Source organism: Struthio camelus, chromosome 1 (genome assembly GCF_040807025.1).
Source record: "Struthio camelus isolate bStrCam1 chromosome 1, bStrCam1.hap1, whole genome shotgun sequence".
NCBI classification, from domain to species: domain Eukaryota; kingdom Metazoa; phylum Chordata; class Aves; order Struthioniformes; family Struthionidae; genus Struthio; species Struthio camelus.
The window spans coordinates 212,763,567-212,786,133 of NC_090942.1; the positions used below are offsets into that span (position 1 = coordinate 212,763,567).

A 22,567-nucleotide genomic window follows, 5' to 3' on the forward strand; every position below is an offset into this window, starting at 1 on the left:
AATTGCTAAAGAAAATGTTAATTCAAAAATTGTTTGGAATCTGACAGTTGAATCTGAGTTATCTTTTTAAAGAGACATAATTTAAATTAAACAGAAGAAAAAAGTTATTAGCTCAGGAGTAGTCGGTAATTTAAATACTGTCTTTAAGATACATACTTTATTTGAATTTCCTGCATATCTTTATGTTGTCTGATCTTCAATAATTCTGTATGTAGCTGTTGGCATTCCAATTGTATCCCTCTCCAGAGAGCATCCCGTGACTGCAGCTCATTCCTCATCTCTGAAAAGCCTGCCTCCATGTTCTAAATAAATAAATAAATAGGTAATAAAATGAGACAGTAGTTGCTCAAAATGACATATATTAACACATAACTTTTCATATTAACATGTAATTTTCATACCTGTATAATACACATGAAAGAAAAAGTTTTACTTAAAAAGTTGCTTCTATTCTGAGTCTCATTTCTCAAGAAGGTATGGTTTTTATAAAAGTTCTCATATTTTAGTTCCTTCCTCCAGAAATGTCATTAAAAAATAAGACACTGAACATTCTTCAGCTTTTGCAACATTCCAATGCATCAGTCTGTTAAACTTTCATGGGAAACCCGCCTCTAGAAGCTCTTTCTCATAATAGATGCCCCTAAGATACATAGCTTGCTTGTTTCCATAGACTCTACACCGTATTAACGTGCTTCACATGCTAGATTTAATGCCATAACTAATGTGCATTTTTGTATTTTCTTAACAGCATTTCTACTTCTATAAACTTGAAAACTGCAAGGGGCAGGATTAGATGCAGGTCTTCAGTAAACATTGCCTGGCAGCTTGGAGTAGATACATATAGACTGATGTATTTAGATGAGGTACGTGCTCAGTCATCTCTAAAATTAGTCCTATCTGCATGGACGTAATTGCTTATTTAAATGGACATCACCAGATTTTCAAACAATCTCAAAAACATTTTTCTTTCCACAACTCTTGTCTATTTCACCTTTTATTTCTGACTGAGAATGTGACAGACAACTTAAAGATACATGTTATATTTGAAAACAAAATCTATAATAATGAAGAAAAATATCCTAAATATATACTAAAGATACAACGAGAAAATATCAGCTGCGTATAAAAAAATTAGCAACAATAGTCAGATCCTTGCAATAATAATAACCAGAGAACACTTATTTCCTCATATTCAAGATCCAAAAACATGTTCCAGATGCAAGAAAAGGATTTTCCAAGGATGCTGATTCTTTGCCTTTAAAATATTACTCTAAAAATGCTAGTATTTTTCAAAACTTCTTCTTTTTATTTCAATATAATTCCCAAATTTAAAAGCAAAAATAGAGCTTTTAAATTTTCAAAAGACACTTCTTAAAAAAATGAAATCCTGAAGGGACTGCAAGCACTGGAACTTCAAAGGTTTATTTCACTTAGAGGTCCTCAGAGCCTCATATTAGAATGACCTTGCTTCCAAAAGGCCTGTGGTTTCCCTTTGGCTGAAAGAGCTGCTCAAGAGAGATCTGAAGCACTTTGGGATTTTTGGTAGGGACTGCATGTATAGATTCATTTATCATATCCTTTGTTAAATTAGGCAGAGAAAGCTTTTTAAAGTCTGAAATACATATCTGGACATATTCAAGTGTAATAAAGCTTAATGAATTCTTAAAAGTGTCTGCAAGAACTTGCTTATGATCATCTCAATGGTGCCTACGTTTAAGAAATACTCACAATTATTTTATAATATATGAATTCAGGGGCAATACAACCTCTGATTTGATTATAATGTGGATAAGGGAAATGCTGCCCAGTTGTGTGCTGGAAGCCCTATCATCTGTGGCAGATTACAGGCATTGTACTTATTTGCATAAATTGTATGCAAATTCTTCTGTAAGGCTGCAGGAACAGCAGCAGTCACAGCAGTAACAGCAATAATAATTATAGCATAACTCCAGTCAATAGTTTTACAACATGTCCCTTTAGAAAAATCATTTAGAAATATGCTACTTATTATTTTAGGAAATTTCCATTACATTTAGCTTAAATACCGAAATAAAAATTATTTTTGAACCAGAAGACTAGGTTTTGTTTAGAAAATATCAAATGAAATATTACTTTTTTCAGAAACTCTTGAGGTTGAAAAATGTACTGAATCTTGACTTTTCTTCTATGAAGTTTTGCTTCAAATACCCCATCACTTTTCATACCAAAAGGAAGTCTCAAACATTTCCTGATCAACTCCTGTGCTAACTCTACTCAAAGCTGCTTAACTTTTTAAAGAGAGTGTATAGCTGTATTTTTATGTAAATTAGCATCCAGTAGCTGACTTATGCAGACCTCCCAAGTATTAAGCATCTTAGGTGATATTCTTAGGCTGTCCCTCATGTATGCCTGCAGTTAAGCTTGTCATACAATCATAAGGTTAGAGAAACAGTTTGCAGTCTCTGTGTGTATCTTCTAAAATTCAAATTTTCTGTGCAGTCAGCCAACTGTTCCTCTACATATTACACTTTCTTATTGCTTCCTTGCTAAATTAACGGTACAAGAAGAACAGCCAGAAGCAGACACGAAGCGGTCACAGGCATTGAAGCCAGTTGGGGCATAATACTGGCCTTTAGGCTCCCTGCCTTAGCAATCAGCTCACTCCCCACCAAGACTCCCATCTACTGCTCTTTCCTTCTCCCACACTGGGACTAACTACAGCTAACTGCAAACTGCAGCTGTCTTCAAATGCAGCTTTTCTAGTGAACACAGCAGTTATCCCACAGCAGTGTCACACTTACTCTGTAACTTTCTGTCCTTTAGCTAACAGTGTTAGGCACAACAACCTCTTCTTCTACTTACAGCCTCTTCAGCTCTTCCAAGGACTCTTGTATTCTATTCACATAACTCCAAAAATCTTCTTGCTTGAACTTTTTCTTGGAGATGGCTACAGCACTAAGCCATCAGCTTTCCACATGTCCTACAGCATCTACCCTCCTGCCTTCCCTACAATTACTGTGTTTTGTTCTGCTCCATATTCTAATCCCACTAGTGTTTATGGCAGCCTTTAACAGACCCCCAAAACAGAATTTGCTATTTGCATGCCCCCAGTGCAGAAATGCATACCGCTAATTTGCCTAATGTGCAAATAAAAGGTATAAACATCACATGCACAAAACCTGAAATTAAACTCCATCTCATTTATGTTACTACAAAGTATATCGCAAATAGAGTGATAACTCTACAAGGCAGTATATTTAGTAAAACAGATTCTATCTTTCTTGAGAAAGAGTTAAAGTCACTATAGGCTACTTTTAATATAACACTGAATGTTAAAGTTCTTAAATAAATAAGCAATAACATAACTTGTATGTTACAAGAAAAAAATAGCAATAAGAATCTTATTCCTGATCTGTCTTGGACATAGCTAACAAAAAAGGGTGTACAGATACTGTATTATCTCGATCTTGTTAGAATTCATAGATCACGAAAAAGAAGATGCCCAAATGGCTATCTTCATACACCACTGCTAAGTTAAACAAAGGTAAACTACAGGTAAGATAAAACCTCATGTGTTTTCACATGGCTGGCAACTTAAAAATACATTGCACTGCAAAGTCTACCTACAATAATAAAGTATACTACACACTTTGCTATATACTTATGTAGTGGCTACAAGGCATGTTGTACAACTATGTGTAAACAGAGTTCATAAAAGTCATTTATACACAACAAACCAAATGAATGACACTAAGTTTCTGTGGATGCTACAGAGATAAGAAACATATAAAAACCTAGATAAATAGAGAAGAATATCAAACTTATTTTTGTTTCCTCTTATGTGTTACCCAAAAAATTGTACCATTCACAACTCGTTCTGTGTTCTTGCAAAGAATGTTCCTTATGTAAAGATCTCTTATATAGGCATCTCAGTGTAACTTTTTGAAGTGTACTCCCAGGTAACTACTGTTTTAATTCTACTGTAATAACAGACAAGAAAAACTGGCATTACCTGACACTGTTTTTGGTACATTTTCAGATCCTCCTGGAGTTTCAGGTTTTCCTCTTCTAGCTTATTCCTGTTTATTGCTATTTCATTCACAGTTGCCTTTAGCTTTTCAATAAATAACTCTTCTTTTTCACTTTTGGGCTGGCTGAAGGCAATTACCTCTTCCTGGTTTTGTTTCTTACTGCTTATTTGGAACTGATAATTCTGGGTCTGTTTCTAAAAACGAAGGAAATCTTTTCAATTCAATTCAATAATTCTATGTAAATTTCAGGGCCAAACCATTCCTACTAAAATCATAAAGGTACTTCCATCCTCTTCACTACCACTTGCTCAGAAAATATGGCACAATTGGAAAGGTTTGCATGCTACTCCTTCATAGAGTATTTCCTTTTTTTTGCCCTGAAGTTCCTTGCCCTTGCTGAGAAAAATACTTCAGAGTTCTCAAGCGTGCAGAATTTTTCAAGGGTTTTTTCTCCTCTACTGCATACTTCCCTACTCCTTAATGCAAATTAGCCCCAAATGTGAAAAAGGTGATTATGATGACCTACTCAAAGCAGTTAACTATAAAAAAAAAATTTGAGAGAAATGTTTCTTTTTCATACATTGGTCTCAATAAGAGTTGTGTAAGTACGCCTCAGAATACATATTAACCTTTGACCAGAAAGCTACTATTACATAGTTCATGTATAAATAGCACAGTTAGTTACTACAGTAACTGTACTTCTTTGATATCATTATCCATAATTTTGGGGAAGAATCATTTCCACATTCAGCATCTTTGGAAACAAAGTCACAGTCTCTTCAGTTCCTCATACTAATTAAAAAATCCTAGAAACAAAACTTCAGGAAACTGGTATTGATGGTATTTGTCAATTCACAGGCATTGCAAAGAAACATAATTACTATGGTAACTGCTTTTGCTGTTTAAAAAATAATCCATATGGATTCCTCTACTGGGAGATTAACAAACAGCAATGATCTTCCAGAAGACTGAGAATTAGCTGAAAAACAGCAACAAATATATTCTCCAAACCATAATCATGTGTAGAGTTCATGTTGAGCAAGAAAATTTATATTAAGAATAAACAAGATAACAAGTAAAATATTTCATCAATAAAGGCTGTAAAAAGGCATGCTTCAGACTGCTTTTGATATCATTAACTATGTTCTCACCAGTTCTGTTGGCTGAACACCTAAGCAGAACTGATCACTGGCTGCATATTAAATAAAAAGCCTAGAGAAATCTGCAGATAAGTTTAGTTTATATAGGTAATGAATTAAGGTCCCTGTAACATCTAAGTTATGGAGTTTGACATACCATAATGGCAAAGTAGCCTGTGAAAAACACAGTCCATGACTTCAGATGGAAATCAAAGACCATCTGGAAGAGGATTCTGGGCAAAGATAGGATCAATTTATATTTCTGAGATTTATGAGGTGATGATCCATCAGACTAGTATCTAACAAACTAGCTGGCGTGATGCTATGGTTGTGATGAAAGCTGTCTTCAAAGAAAAATAAACAAATTGCTATATATAAACTTACTTGCTTTCTTGGATAAATCTTAAATCTACTTATGGTAGTGATGTGAACCTCAACAGAAAACTACGGATGTCAGTCTTGTGAATACTCTATTTTGACCTGCCCAATTGTATAATCAATTCAGCATGCCTCAGATTTGTCTAGTCAAAGTCTTACTTTTTTCATCAGATATACCTATGAAAATTCACTAATTCCAATATAATAATTTCAGCATCTATAAACTAAACAACGGTCAGTCTTGGAAGCTCTGGGTATGGATGAAGACTCTTACAGGAATGCTTAAGAAAGTGTTTCACTAGATGAAGACAAAATGAACTTAGGCCTCGTGGAAAAGGGGATTACCAGTCAGTAATGTAACTGGCTTCTCTTTACTTCATTTTCAAGATGTCTTGTAGACCAATTAATTTGTGAGTTATTCATTTATTTTTCTTTAAGAGCAGGACAGTTCATCAAGAGATACATTACATAAATATTTTGCTCTGGACTGGAAGGAATTAAAAAAATATATGCCATATCTGCTGTATAACTAAGTAAAAAGCAAATGGACAATTGAAAAAAGAATCACAAACCCAACCAAGGACAATGACAAGAGGTCAAAACATTCTGAATGGTAACTTGAAACCTGAAAAATACGAGCAAAAAGGGGTAAGTGATCCAACAAATATCTCCAGATTTAATTTGGAGCTGCATATAGAAATTTGTTTTTCAACATAGATTACGTTAATGTATATTTATGATCCTCAGAAATTGAGTTGTACCTTAGATTTGAAGGAGCTTTATATTTGAGCCTCTTAGTAGTAGCATGTAGTGCTTACTTTATAAAACAGTTTTTATAACTTGTAATCACAATTAATTGTACTGAAGATAATACAATATACTGACAAATATCTCAACAGCATACTCAGAAAAGCAAAAAGCAGCATGCATTCCTTTTCGTACTTATCTTTTTCAAAAATATTGTAATTTTCATTGTGGTATTTATTCACATTACATGAGAAAAGTAAAATTAAAATAACTGTATGTATCAATAACTCTTTCAATACAGAGCTACCTTACTTAAAACCAATGTATCCACATTATTTCTTCAGATTCACTGTAAGATTAGTGGTGTTTATACTTTTTAAATTAAGTTAAAATAACTTTCACTGAGCTAACATCTTTTTAATCATAGTTTTCTCTCTAAAGTAGGAAGACAGGATCTGTACCTGAAATAAACTACATTTCTCTGACAGTAATTTTTGTTGAGCATCTAAATAAACTAGATGATTTTGGTAGATTGTCCCCTTCTTATCCCATTCTCTTGATTTTGCTTCAAATTCCTGAAAGACAGCAAAACAAGGAAAAATAAATAAGGAATAAATTCAGGAAAAAGTTTCTCCTTACATAAAAAATTTTGTAATTTGTATAGTTCGGAGAAAAATATAGTTCTCTAATTAATACGTAGTCTTTCCATAATCTTGGAAAGAAGGAAAAAAAAAATATGTAAAATAGCCATCTTTCCGCTCCACCAAAAAAAAAAAAGTCTTAAGGATTCTTAATCTGAACAAATTGGATATTGAACATAATTTCTGAATCAAAATGATAAAAATATTTTATATTACTTCTACTGCTGTAGATCTTATGGACCGGATTTGTTACGATAGTACATGAATTTTACTGGAGGGCAGTTGCTGTGATTTTACAGAATCACAGAATGGTTGAGGTTGGAAGGGACCTCTGGAGATCATCTAGTCCAACCACCCTGCTCAAGCAGGGTCCTCTAGAGCACATTGCCCAGGATCACATCCAGACGGGTTTTGAATATCTCCCGCGAAGGAGACTCCACCACCTCTCTGGGCAACCTGGTCCAGTGCTCTGTCACCCTCACAGGAAAGAAGTTTTTCCTCAGGTTCAGACGGAACTTCCTGTGGTTCAGTTTGTGCCTGTTGCCTCTTGTCCTCTCACTGGCCACCACGGAGAACAGTCTGGCCCCATCCTCTCGACACCCTCCCTTCAGATACTTGAGATGAGATTGCCTCTCAGTCTTCTCTTCTCCAGGCTCAACAGGCCCAGCTCTCGCAGCCTTTCTTCAGAGGAGAGATGCCCAGTCCCCTCACCATCTTGGTAGCCCTCTGCTGGACTCTCTCCAGTAGCGCCATGTCTCTCTTGTCCTGGGGAGCCCAGAACTGGACACAGTACTCCAGGGGAGGCCTCCCCAGGGCTGAGGAGAGGGGCAGGATCACCTCCCTCCACCTGCTGGCAACACTCTGCCTCATGCACCCCAGGAGACCATTGGCCTTCTTGGCCCTTGTGGGCACACTGCTGCCTCATGCTCAACTTGGTGTCCACCAGCACTCCCACGTCCTTCTCGGCAGAGCTGCTTTCCAGCAGGTCAACCCCCAGCCTGTCCTGGTGCCTGGGATTGTTCCTGCCTGGGTGCAGCACCCTGCACTTGCCTTTGTGGAATTTCAGGAGGTTCCTCTTCGCCCAGCTCTCCACCCTGGCCAGGTCCCTCTGAAGGGCAGCACAGCCCTCGGGTGTGTCAGCCACTCCTCCCAGTTTTGGATCATCAGCAAACTTGCTGAGAGTGCACTCATCCAGGTCATCGATGAATTTGTGGAACAAGACTGGACCCAGGACTGACCCCTGCGGGACACCGCTAGCTACAGGCCTCCAACTAGACTCCGCGCCACTGACCACAACCCTCTGAGCTCGGCCATCTAGCCACTTCTCAATCCACCTCACCGTCCACTCATCCAACCCACACTTCCTGAGCTTACCTAGGAGGATGTGATGGGAGACAGTGCCAAAAGCCTTGCTCAAGTCCAAGCAGACAACATCCATTGCTCTCCCCTCATCTACCCAGCCACTCATCCCATCATAGAAGGCGAGCAGGTTGATTAAGCAGGATTTCCCTTTGGTGAATCCATGCTGACTCCTCCTGATCACCTTCTTGTCCTTCATGTGCTTGGAAATGGTGTCCAGGATGAGCTGCTCCATCACTTTCCCAGGGATGGAGCTGAAGCCGACTGGCCAGTAATTCCCTGGGTCCTTCTTCTTGCTCTTTTTGAAGACTGGAGTGACGTTTGCTTTCTTCCGGTCCTCAGGCACCTTTCCTGATCACTGTGGGCTTTCCAAGATGATGGAGAGTGGCCTAGCAATGATGTCTGCCAGCTCCCTCAGCATTTGGGGGTGCTTCCCATCAGAACCCATGGACTTGTGGGTGTCAAGTTTGCTTCAGTGATCCCTAACCTCACCCTCCTCCACCCAGAGAAAGACTTCCTTTCTCCAGACTTTCTTTCTGGGCTCCAAGGTCTGGAACTCCTGAGGGCTGGCCTTAGCAATAAAGACTGATGCAAATAACGCATTGAGCAACTCTGCCTTCTCCAAGGCAACCAAGGGCCCCTGCCCCATTCAGCAGGGGGCCCATATTTTCCCTAGTCTTCTTTTTGTTAATGATGTATTTAAAGAAGCCCTTCTTCTTGTCCTTGGATGTGATGGGAGACAGTGCCAAAAGCCTTGCTCAAGTCCACGCAGACAACATCCACTGCTCTGCCCTCATCTACCCAGCCACTCATTCCATCACAGAAGGCTATCACATCGGTCAAGCAGGATTTCCCTTTGGTGAATCCATGCCGACTCCTCCTGATCACCTTCTTGTCCCCCACATGCTTAGTGAGGACCTCCAGGAGGAGCTCTTCCAGCACCTTTCCAGGGATCGAGGTGAGGCTGACAGGCCTGGAGTTCCCTGTCTTCTTGCCCTTTTGGAAGACTGCGGTGACACTGGCTTTCTTCCAGTCCTCAGGCACCTCTCCTGTCCTCCAGGACCTTCCCGAGATGATGGAGAGTGGCCTAGCAATAACATCCGCCACCTCCCTCAGCAATCCTGGGTGCATCCCATCAGGACCCAAGGATCTGTGGATGTCACGTTTGCCCAAATGATCTCTAAACCGATCCTTCTCGACCAAGGGAGAGTCTTCCTTTCTCCAGACTTTCCCTCTTGTCCCCCCAGGCTCTGGAATTCCTCAGGACTGGCCTTAGCAGTGAAGACGGAAGCAAAGGCGGCATTCAGCAACTCTGCCTTCTCTGTATCCTTCGTCACCAGGGCACCCGCCCCATTCAGCAGCGGGCCCACATTTTCCCTAGTCTGCCTTTTGCTAGTGATGTATTTGAAGGAGCCCTTCTTGTTGTCCTTGACATCCCTTGCCAGATTTCATTCCAAATGGGCCTTAGCCTTCCTCCTCGCATCCCTGCACACGCCGACAACGTCCCTGTATTCCTCCCAAGTGGCCTGTCCCCTTTTCCACATTCTCTAGACTTCCTCCTTCTGCTGGAGTTTGGCCAGGAGTTCCTTGCTCATCCAGGCAGGTCTCCTGCCCGCTTTGACGGACTTCTTCCTCAGAGGGATGCGCCCGTCTTGAGCCTGGAGGAAGTGATGCTTGAAGATTAACCACCGCTCGTGGACCCCCCTTCCTTCTAGGGCCCTACCCCAGGAGATTCCCCTAAGTAGGTCCCTGAAGAGGCCAAAGTCAGCTCTCCTGAAGCCCAGCGCTGCAATCCTACTCATTGCCCTGCTCCCTCCTCGTAGGATCCTCAACTCCACCATCTCATGGTCACTGCAGCCAAGGCTGCCCCCAACCTTCACCTCTCCAACTAGACCTTCTTTCTTTGTTAGCACAAGGTCCAGCAGCGCACCTCTCCTTGTTGGCGTCTCCACCACCTGGGTCAAGAAGTTGTCATCAATGCTCTGCAGGAACCTCCTCGACGGTTTGTGCCTAGCTGTGCTCTCTTCCCAGCAGATGTCAGGGTGGTGGAAGTCCCCCATGAGAACCAGGGCCTGTGATCGGGAGGCTACTTCCAGCTGCCTGTACAAGGCCTCATCCACAACTTCTTCCTGGGCAGGTGGCCTGTAGTATACCCCCAGCACCGTGTTGCCCCTGTTAGCCTGCCCTTTAATCCTTACCCATAGGCTCTCAACTTGCTCTTCATCCACCCCCAGGCAGAGCTCCACACATTCTAGTTGCTCCCTCACATAAAGAGCAACTCCACCACCTCGCCTGCCCGGCCTGTCTTTCCTAAAGGGCACATAGCCATCCACGACAGCATCCCAGTCATGTGAGCTATCCCACCATGTCTCTGTCACTGCAACGAGATCATGGCCCTGCGACCGCACGCAGATCTCTAACTCTTCCTGCTTATTCCCCATGCTGCGCGCATTGGTGTACAGGCATTTCAGAGAGCCAGTCAAGCATGCAAGCTTCTCAGGAGAGGTGCAAGAGCATCCTCCATAGCCCTGTTCCATGCCGTCTCCCCTGGCGGCATGCACCCACTGGAGGCATCCTGACTTGAGCGGTGTTTTACTGACTACCATGTCACTATTCCACTCCCCTTCCCCCATCTTGCCTAGTTTAAAGCCCTCCTTACCAGGCTGGCCAACCTGTTGGCAAAGATACGCGTGCCCTGCTTGGTGAGGTGGATCCCATGTCACCCCATCAGCTGTTGATCTTCAAACAGGGTCCCATGGGCATAGAAACCATAACCCTTTAAAGGAGTTATACCACTGCAAAGTAATCAGCAGTAAATCAAGCCCTTTATGTTCAGACAATCTGACTGCTTTTCTTTTCCTTTTCCTTTTTTCTTGAAGAAATGGGACAGCAGCTACAGGGAAGAAAATTTTACTTCTTGCTCTCTTTTCAATTCCTGCTTCTGGTTCTGAATTCTGCTTCTGAACCTGAGTTCATCAGGGTAAAACAAAACTTTCTATTATAGTCGTATTTCTCTAACAGTTTCTATATTTGCATTTATATTTCTATTGATACTGGATTTGATTTTGCTTTTAACTCATATTAGAACATGTATGTTCACAGCTAGACTTTGAAGATAGTATTCTACAAAATAAGTATGAGGTAGGAGAACTCTATAGCTACTAGAGTTGTTGCTCTTTTGGATTGAGTGAAGAATTATCAGAATAACAATAACTGTTGAACAGTTGTTGAACTGTTGAACTGTTGAACAATAACAGTGAAAACTAAAATGCTTTTTTAAGCCATTCTAAGAACTTTGCTTTTCATAGTGGAAATAATGTTGGTGCCCAAATGGCAGATGATTTGGTATAGTTATTCAAAACTCTCTGTTCCTCACATTTTAAAAACTGAGGTTTTATTTGCTGAAACGAAATCAAATGCTTTCCAATAATACAAACCTTTCCTACAGCTTTCCATATCTGCTTTGGCATTTCAAACCAAGAAAAATATTTCTGTTTTACAAAAAGTGATAAAAATGGAGATTCAGACTACTAAACGAGGACTGCAGGTTCAAGGCCTTACTAAAGCACTGCTGAGCTTAGTAGGTTTTCAACACAGTAATTATTTTCTGAATACTAGAACTTGCTGAACATATTCCAAGCATTCATTTTTCATACTGCATAATTAATCAAATGATAGCATTGTGTTACATTATTTTCACATTTTAATCTTGAATAAGGTCATTCTCAAATTAGCTAGATCTGACAGTTTCACAGTTGTGATATATTTAGTCAATGACGGATGTATAACCCATTTATTATTCTTGTAATAGCAGATGTTGACAGTTACGCTGAGGTCCAAAGTTTAGACAGTTTCATGATAAGAACTCTTATGTCTGCAGGGATAGAAATTATGACTTAATCCTGTTCTTAACATCTTGTATTTTCTAGTTCCTCACTCAGTATGCTGGATTCTGTGAATTTTATTTTTAAGTGCCTTATCTTTCCTCATACATTACCTAGGGAATCTAGGTACTGAGGACAAGGTTGTGGATTGCCTCGGGTACATATGTGCTGAGAAGATATGTGGTATAATAATCAGTTTTCCAATCTTTAATCCTTTTCCTATCTATCCCTACATGATCAAAGTTGTCCTGAAGTCTGCAACACTTGAATTACTGTAGTATATATCACGTGACACCTACAGTATCCTGCATATGTAAAAATTCTCATGTCTTCATAGATGATATTATCTAAAATATATATATTCATCAGGGAAGAAGTAACACTTGTTTATACTTAAATTTATGAACCAACTTACCTATATCAACTAATAAAAATAGTAAAAACTCAGCTAAAGAACTGAAACCTGAATGTTAAATAATGTACCTTTTCTTGCCATGTACAGATTGTTTGTAGAATGATGAGAAATTTAAAGTCTATGACTGTAAAACACAAATTAATTCTAAAGGCATATTAAAATTAGCATATAATAACAAAGTAATCTTACCTCCAGTTTCTTGTTTAAATTGCTCAGTTCAAATGGTGTCTCTAGGCCTTCCACACATTCTTCTCTACTTTGAACCTTTTTTTGTTTTAACTGGTGTAACTGTAGCTTTTCATAACTATGTACCAACTTCGAAAACTAAAAATGAAAGCACACATAAACATGCAGAATCCATCAAGGATGACCACATGGCCAATTATTTATCCAAACTAGACCTGCAAATTGCAGCTTAAATATTCTAATTGTTTAGTCAACGTAACAAAGCATCAATTAAAAAAGTCAGTTTCTTAGAGATGAACAAGAGCAAGCTCTTATATAAATATTACTTAACTGTTCATTTAAACTCAGCTTCGTTTGAGAACTATTTAATTTTGCTGAATTTTTTATGGTACTTGGGTTTTACCCATACAGTCATTTCCTTTACTATGTTTATATGAACTGTTTTACACTTGTTTACTGCCATCTTGTGTTGACATTTTTAAAAGGTACTTCACTAGCCAGAATGAAGGATTATCATTAAAGTATTTTAAACTTACATGATTCTTTTTTTTGTGGTGAAAATGTTATGACTGTTTTCTGGAATCATTAAGTAGCAAATAGTGCCTGTGAGAATTAGACAGATACTGAATGCTATTATACATCTTCCCATGAAAGCATGGCTTTAGAGTCAGAGGCAAAGAAAGGAAGGTACCAACGGAAGCAAATGCAGCTTCAGAAAAAAGGCCAGTCTGATGAAGTTAGCTAGCTAACACAAGCAAAGGGGAAGGTGGACATTTACAGGGTTGATACAGCAGAAACAGATAGTGGTTGGTAGACATATCTGTATCTTGTTTTGAACAAAAAAGAAGAGAAGCTCTTGACAGCAGTTATTACATTGGAAAACCAATGACAAGGATATTGTCAAAGAAAACACTAGAAATATGGTCTTGAAGAAAGCTAATCGAAATAACTTTGTGAAAAATGTTGACTAGAAAAGAAGCTTAGAACTATGAATAAAGATGATGTCTATTGTTGTCTAGTTTCTTTAAATTTAGGGATATATGTTGTATTACATTCTCTGCAATAACTAGGGCTACGTTTAAAAAAATATGACTCTAACAGGAAATTCTTCGCCTAACCAAAAAAAATTCATAAAAGCTCTATTTTGTTAACTGCTCAAGCTAACTACTGACTGGAAAAGAAATACTTCCAAGGAAAAAAATTGTGAAACAGAATCCTGTTGAACCAATATGAAAGAAATAATTGTGGTCTATGCAGATAACGAAGATGGCCAAAAAGTTCCAGAAAAGATACAGAATAGAAACTGGAGCTAGAAGAAGCATCTGGGTGAGATGGTTATGGGGTTAGCAGCTGAAACCTGTCCAAAGAGAATGAGAAATCTGTTTGAACTCCTCATACAGAATAGGAAAAGGAATTGAAAAGATGACCAGTGGATAGATTGTTATAGACCAGAAGGTTTCACAAAACGAGTAGGCTCAGGGAGAGCTTTGACCAACTTGGAATTTTCTAGCAGAAATCCTGTAACAAGGACTTATAGAGCTGAAAGATCACCTTCAGGAAAAAATCAAAACTCCTGCAGATGAGCTGCCTTTATTTGAAATTGAACCTACCAGGGAACATAGCTAAGATGTAACATTTAAAATGGATCAGATTGTTTCAGCTTAAACAACATAGAACTCATTGTTTCTGGAAGAAAGGTATCCTTTTTCAAATAACAAGAGTTTGGCTATTGAATATATTATGGCCTATGTGAAATGCCTGGAAAGAGCAAACCTAGGTGAAGACAGGTATTACAGTGGTTGTGCTAAAAAGGCTAGGAAATACAGGATCTAACACTTCAGTAAATTAGTCTAAGATGGAACATAATACCCAAAATGAGAAAATCAAGTTTGAAAATTGGACTCCTGTAACATAATGAAATTTGGATAGCTCCAACAGATTATAGTCTGCATATTATTAAGACTAGTAACTACACTGAAAGCTAAGAGTCTTACCATTTAATTCTAGACAATAATTTTAAAGGTAAGGTCCAAATTTTTCTATTTTCATGCTGCACATGAAAAGAAAAGATGAAGCATTTTAGTGAGTTTTCAGGTGGGATTCATCCAACTTCAGATTTCTGAAAGATAGACTTCTAAGCCTGAGCTACGCTGAATTAGAAAGAGGTGCCTCCAATTGGTGGTTCATTTCAGCTCTCTTAAAAGCTCATCATACATTCTAGGGGTGTCTGTTCTCCTCCATTGACTCTAAAGGGAGCCTGAGGTAGCTTGACTTTGGACATCTAATTTTTAAATATAAGTTAGGCACTTAGTTGCTAAAGTGTTCAGAGCAAGACTGAATTCTTGTTCCTTTGCTGAAACATATCTGTCATTTTCAAAATATGAAAGGGCATAACTACAAACTGCTAATACAGAAAACAATTGAAGGAAGAATGTAAGGAAGATGAATGCCTAAAGTTTTTGCTATTTAATCCTGACATAATGTTGCATATTTGAATGAGTGCAGCAGAGTGGCCTAAGAGTTTCAAGCTACGTATCAGGAATTATTTAACTAAAACAATTAAAATACAGGTTTTACTGCTTTGATCAGGCACATAATTAATACTGTGGGACTATTCCTCATTAAATAGCTGCGTTTCCAGTAGCAAAAGGTAAAAAGCACCGAGGATCACAGAAAGAGTGTATCAGGGAGGAATTCTTCTGAGTAGCTCAAAGGTAGCTAGAAAAACAGTTGCCTTTTATACTTCTGTGAACATTAGGATGGAATAACACTTGGGAGGGATTCTAAGAAAATATCTGTATGGAAAGATTAAATGCAGCTGTGTGAATAGCAATGCTTGCACCAAAGTTTGTGCAAATTAAATTGTAGCTCTGAGGAATATACAGTGTAGAAGGAGGTATAACTTTCAAATGAGGACAAGAAAAAGAGCAACAAAGAAGATAGGACAAATATTAATATTAACAGTGAAGCTCCATATTTTAGAAAGAGTTTGTAAAGCTGAGAATTGGGGACATTAAACTCAACCTACATAACAATTGTGTCAAAGGCTGGAACCTTTGATAAAATAAATAAAATGATACAAAGAAAAAGAAGCATGTGGGAGATGTATGCTGGGAAGGTATGTGTATTCTTAAGAACCAGAAATCCAAACTTCACAACTTATACCTAAAATGTAACACCTTTTTTTAATTGTATGATGTTTAACTTCTCAATAATCATGCTAACATGTAAGTATCTTTCCCTGTAATTTATTGAGTAAATTATAAAACAGCTTTTTTTCTAACTCCTTTCCCCAATGATTAAAAGTGTTAATTACATGCCAAATAAAACATTCTTAGCGTACTCACAAAGCTGTTTGCCAAACAGCATTCCATAATGAAATACAAATATATATTAAAAAAAGAAAGAAAATAAAACTTTAAACATAAATTTTAGATTTGTGGTTTGATGGATTGTAGGTGATAAATGTTATCACCTCTGAAAGAAAATCATGATTTCCAACTTAGGCAATCGGAGCCAATTCTACCATAGGTGTGACTGGACATCACTTGGAAAATTTTAATTTTAAGACAAAATGTGTTAGCAGAAGCCAGTAAAGGAAACAGTAGAGGAATAAGAAAAAAAAACCACAGATGTACAATTGTGTATGTTAACATGTTAAAATGTGAGAAACAGAATAGACAAAAGTTCACGAAGACTTTAGATTCATGATTGGAGGGGAAAATAATGAAAAAAACAAAAATACAGGCATGGAGTAAACATAGATCACATAAAGCCAAAACAAATTTACAACATAAATGTTCCAGGTTACTCTGCTTTTAGAACTATATTGCCTGACATAACGCTACCAAGCCATCTTAATGATCCCTACTAACCAGACAAACTAAAACCAGAAAAAAGTATAGCAATCAAAGACATGACGAGAACAGTCTGTCTCAAAATTTCTAATGTGCATCAGAGTATTATTAGCATGAATGTAATTATCTGATTTATTCATTTCACCAAGGTTCCAAGTTGTTAGTCCATAGTCAAAAAATCGATTATCTGACTTCATAATAGTTGTCTACATTGTCACAATCCATCCAAGAGTTCAGACATGTCAGTACAAAAATGATAGCTGGGTTGGAAGTAGCAATCAATATCATTCGCATGACACAGTTTACCTTTCCTAAATCCATAAAGGTGAATCTATTGCATTATGCACATAGAAGATCTTATTCGCAAACATAGAATAATGAAACTGACATTTTTCTTACTTGAGATTTCAGTGCTTGAAGCTGAACCTCATAATTCTGAATCATTTCATATTTAGTTTTCTGTAAGTTTTCCAGTTTCTGTTGAAGTAGGCCCACCTACAGTTAGAATAAGCATTCAATTTTACCCTTTCCAAAATGTTCAAAAATGCATAATTTTTAAAGTAGTCATTTGAAACTTTGAAAGAAGACTATTGCATAAAAGGTGAGTATTTAAAAAATAAATGTATTTATTATTTTAATAATAAAACTAGACACCACCAACCTAGATTGCGTCAGCATCAAGTTTGGGATTTTATAGTAAACAATTTCTTTGTATGCTTGTGTTATGATTTAATGATGGCACCGTATGTCATAAAAGACCCTTTAGTGAAAGCAATCCTGGCCAAACTATATGAATGAATTACTGTGCACCAGTGTGAAAATTTTGCTTGAATGACTTATGTAATCATATATGACTTTCAGCTACTTATGTATCAATTATTGGGAAACATTTTATGCTCATTTCAGTTCCCTGAATACAGGGCCATTTGAGCTATCTTAAGTTATCTGATATTTTCATAGAGATCTGAGAAATATGACAAAGAACATACAGGAGACCTATATTCTTCTGGAGAGGCAGCAGGAGGCCAGGTGGAATATGCTAAAATATTTCAGATAATACCAAGAAATAGGCAAATGAACTAAAGCTTTAAGGGCTGGCTAGCTGAATTATTCTCTTGGCTTCTCTGATTGCAATGAGTAAGGGTCAGAATTCTAAATTCTTTGTTAGGGTGAGTTGTATCATTTTCAAAACTCCCACTGACTGCAATGGCAGTTAAGGGACCTAGTTCACATACAGACACTTACGTGTAAACACCTAACTTTAGATGTCTTAAACTAGGGTTGAAGGCCATGCTAGGATTTACTGATGTCTTGACCAGTTCTAAGTGATAATACAATACAAATTGCATTGTTAATAATAAAATTAACATACAAAGCCAGTGTAGCATTTAAAATGATAAACAATTGGGATGAACAGGAATTACAAAGATAAAATTTGGTCTAACTTTTTGAACAGTGTATTTTCGTTTTCAATTTCTGTTGATGACAGAAGTGTCGGCAATTAAAAAAAAATCAAATTATCTTTTTATAACTAAACTGAGAATATTTGATTTAGACATTAGGGAAATAAAATTAATATGGGACTTTCAATGGCATTTTTATTATCACTTTTCAGAACAGAAGCACACTTTAAAAGAAAACATTAAAGATAATTGCTGACCTTTAAAGATGCGTTTGGTATTTTGACATGACAGAATGAACAGGACTAATTATAGAGCATACTATTAACTAACTCCCAGAATAAATACTTTCTTCATAGAATGCGATATTTTTAAGTACCTCTTGACCTTTTTGATCCAATTTACTTTGGGCATTTGCTAATTCTTGATCCCGGATATCCATCTTTGCCTCCAAAGCTCGCATTTTCCTTTCCCATTCCACTTTCTTGCTGTTTACCATGATATCAATTTGATGCATTAACTCCTGAAGTTCAGCTTCACATGGAGAAGCTCTAATAATATATAAAAAATATATATTTTTCTAATAAGGAAAAACACAAATTTTAATTTAGACTACTAAGATTTGTTGTTAATTATGATGGAAATACGCCGTTTTCAACATCATAAAAAAGATATTTAGAAACTAAATGATGACTGGGATCAAGTGTAACTGGAATCCCACTTCATCATTCTTAAGTTTGCCTGAAGTGAAAATCAGAACCTTCAGGATATTTTGGATGTTTTGTCTAGTTTAAATGATGTTTGATCATTTAAATCATGTTTGATCTTTCAGGGATAAGCTGCCAAATGAACATAAATTTAGTTGAAAGAATGTTGTAGTGGGGCCAAAGACTTCCAGGCTCACACCTCAATGGATAAGAGAAAGAGGAGCTGAACACTCCAAGTTGCGCTTGGACACAGGACTTTCCACGAAGAGTACAGTAATGGAAGCAGAGCTTGCTGGAGGAAGCTATTAAACAGCCAGCTTGAAAACTCGTAATGATTCTTAATTGCTAGTTCAAATTTTACACTCTGATTTCACATTCTCTTTGGTAAATGGTTTTAAGTTACAAGAAAACTTCTATAATATTAGTCTACCAGAAAGCATAGAAATAAGTGCATTTTGAAAAAGAACTCATCTTTGGGGGACATTATGCTGGATTTAAATACAGATTGTACAATATCTGCAACATAAACAGTACATTTTTTCCAAACTTCTGAGATTAAGTTTGGAATACATCCCTTACAGTATGACTTAATTGCCAATGACAGAACATGTTTTATATTGTTGCTTTCAGATCATGATATCTCATAAGTACGAAATAATGCATATATCACACAATCACATAATCAAAGAATAGCTGACGTTAGAAGGGACCTCTAAGGTCCACCCAACCCCCTGCTCAAAGCATAGTCAACTAGAGCAGGTTGCTTAGGACATTGTCCAGTGAGGTCTTGAATATCTCCTAAGACAGAGACTCCACATCTGGGCAACCAAACATTGGTTTGATCATCCTCACGCTGAAAAAGTTTCTTCTTACGTTTAAACAGAAGTTCATATATTTCAGTTTGTGCCCATTGCCTCTTTTCTTGTCACTAGGCTCCACAGAGAAGAGTTTGCTTCCATCTTCTTTACCTTTCCCATCAGGTATTTATACATACTGATAAAATCCCCCCGAGCCTTTAATTCTCCAGGATAAACAATCCCAGCTCTCTCAGCCTCTCCTTACATATATCAGATGCTTCAGTCGCTTAATTATCTTTGTGGCTCTTCACTGGACTTGCTCCAGTCTGTTCATGTCTCTCTTGTACTGGGGGGACTGGAACTGGACACGGTACTACAGATGTGGCCTCACCAGGGTTGAGTAGAGGGGAAGGATTACTTCAATTAATCTGATGGCAACACTCTCCCTAATGCAGTGCAGAATGCTGTTGGCCTTTGCTGCAAGGGAGCAACGCTGGCTCATGCTCAACTTGTTGTCCACCAGGACCCTCAGATTATTTTCTGCAAAGCTGCTTACCAGCTGGTCTGCACCCAGCCTGTTCTGGTGCATGGCATTATTCCTCCCTAGGTGCAGGACCTGGAAATTCCTTTTGCTGAACTGCATGAGGTTCTTTTCAGCCCATTTCTCCAGACTGTCAAGATCCCTCTGAATGGCAGTATATCCATCCGCTCTCTCGACCACTTGTCCCAGTTTTGCTGAAGGTGCTTTCTATCACATTGCCTGGATCATTAATGAAGATGTTAAACAATACTGGCTCCAATATTGACCCCTAGGGCACGCTACGAGTGACTGTCCTCCAGATGGACTTTGTGCTGCTGATCACAGCCGTGTAAACCAAGCAATTCAGCCAGTTTTCAGTTCACCTCACTGCCCACTTATTTAGTCTGTACTTTATCAGCTTGTCAATGAAGATATTATGGGAGACAGTGTAAAAAGTCCTGTTAAACTTGAGACAAACAACATTCACTGCTCTCGCTTTGTCCATCAAGACAGTCATGTCATTGTAGAAGGCTATAACATTGCTCAGGCACGATTTCCCTTTCACAAATCCATGCTGACTACTCCCGATCACTTTCTTGTCCTCCATGTGTGTGGAAAAGGTTTCTAGGATTATTTGCTCCATGATCTTCCCAGAGACTGAGGTGAGGCTGACTGGCCTGTAGTTTCCTGGATGCTCCTTCTTGCCCTTCTTGAAAATAAGCCTGACATTTGCTTTTTTCCAGTCATCAGGAACTTCTCCCAGTCACCATGACCTCTCAAAAATTATTGACAGTGACCTTGCAGTGACATTGGGCAGTTCTTTCAGCACTCATGGGTGCACCCCATCAGGTCCCATGGACTTGTGTATGTCCAGTTTGTTTAAATATTTCCTAACCTGATCCTTCTCCATGGAGGGTAAGTATTCCTTGCCCTGGACCTTCCCAGTGGTTTCAGGGACCTAGGACTGGCAAAAGCGTACCTTATCAGCAGAGATCAAGGTAAAGAAGGCATTCAGTACCTTGGCCTTCTCAATGTCCTTTGTGATCAGGTCCCCATCCTTATTTAGCATCAGAGCCATATTTTCCCTAGCCTTCCTTTTGCTGCTAGTGTACCTGTAGAAGCCCTTCTTGTTGCCCTTCATGTCCTTCGCAAGATTCAAGTCTAGCTGGGCTAGCCAAAGCTTTTCTATCCTTATCTCTGCACACTTGGACAGTGTCTCTTTATTTCCCCTAGGTTATTTTCCCTGCTTCCACCTCCTCTATGCTTCCTTTTTATGTTTGAGTTTTGTCAGGATCTCCTTGTTCATCCATGCAGGCTTCCTGCCACCTTTGCTTGACTTCCTGTGTGCTATGGACCATTTTTGACCTTAGAGGAGGTGATTCTTGAAATCAATCAGGACCCCTTTCCCTCCAGGACAGTATCCCCTAGGATTCTTCCAAGTAGATCCCTGAAGAGGCCAAAGTCTGCTCTCCTGAAGTCCAAGGGTGTGCCTTCTGCTTTTTTCTCTCCTCTCAGGATCCTGAACTCCACCATCTTATGCTAACTGCAGCCCAGTCTTGACATCCTCAGCCTGTTCCCCCTTGTTTATGAGTATGAGGTCCAACAAATCACCCCCGCCCCCATTGGCTCCTCTGTCACCTGTGCCAGGAAGTTGTCATCAACAAACTCCATAAACCTGGATTGTTTGTGCCCTCCAGCAGATATGGGCATAGTTAAAGTCCCCCACAAACACCAGGGCCTGCAAATGCAAGGCCGATCACAATGTCACCCACGTTGGTCTGTCCTCTAATCCTAATCCATAAATTCTTGATTTGCTCATTGTCCGTCCCTAGGCAGAGCACCATGCATTCCTGCTGCTCTCTCACACAAAGGATAACTCCCTTTCCTTGCCTTCCCAGCCGGTCCTTCCTAAAGAGCCTGTATCCACTCATTGCAGCACTTCAGTGGTGTGAACTATCCCACCATGTCTCCATGATGCCAATGAGATCATAGCTCTGCAACTGCACAGAGACCTCTCATTCCTCTCTTTTACTCCTTATGCCTTGTACGTTAGTGTACCAGCACTTCAGACAGGCTCCCAGCCATGCTGATTTTGCAAAACAGGTATGAGAGCTTTCCCCATCATTTTGCCTGGTAGGCACTTCTTTCTTTATGAGGGTATGGTTGGAGTGGGCTAGTCATTTTCTCCCTCCCCAGTCATTCCTAATTTAATGTTCTGCTCATGAGACTGGCCAACCTGTTGAGAAAAATGCTTTTGTCCCACTTAGTCAGGTGGATCTCATCTCTTCCAAAGAATCTTCAGTCCTCAGAGAGGGTCCCACGGCCATAAAAAACAAAGCCCTTTTGCCAAGGGTTAAGAAGCTAAAACAGGTGTGCAACCAATTGCTGATCCACAGGATCCTCCACTCCTCCTCATGCCCTTCATCCTCACCAGAAGGATTGAGGGGAAAATGACCCAGGCCCCCATGTGCTTGATGACTGATGCCAAAGCCACATGGTCACACTTGATACTTTCCAGATCACTCTT

The 22,567-nt window shown here is 38.9% G+C and overlaps 1 protein-coding gene across 2 annotated transcripts in view; it reads right to left on the reverse strand.

Annotated features, from left to right (window-relative positions):
- DEUP1 (deuterosome assembly protein 1) overlaps nucleotides 1–22,567 on the reverse strand; it is a 56,930-nt gene that overhangs the window by 23,291 nt on the left and 11,072 nt on the right. Inside the window, exons 3-8 of one of the 2 annotated variants that reach the window (XM_068930519.1) lie at nucleotides 18,396–18,567; nucleotides 17,016–17,111; nucleotides 12,763–12,897; nucleotides 6,736–6,849; nucleotides 3,992–4,204; nucleotides 157–302 (exon numbers count right to left, since the gene is read on the reverse strand). In XM_068930519.1, the coding sequence (XP_068786620.1) occupies nucleotides 157–302; nucleotides 3,992–4,204; nucleotides 6,736–6,849; nucleotides 12,763–12,897; nucleotides 17,016–17,111; nucleotides 18,396–18,567 (876 nt within the window). The remainder of the gene's footprint in view (nucleotides 1–156; nucleotides 303–3,991; nucleotides 4,205–6,735; nucleotides 6,850–12,762; nucleotides 12,898–17,015; nucleotides 17,112–18,395; nucleotides 18,568–22,567) is intronic. The other variant, XM_068930520.1, reaches the window with a different exon arrangement.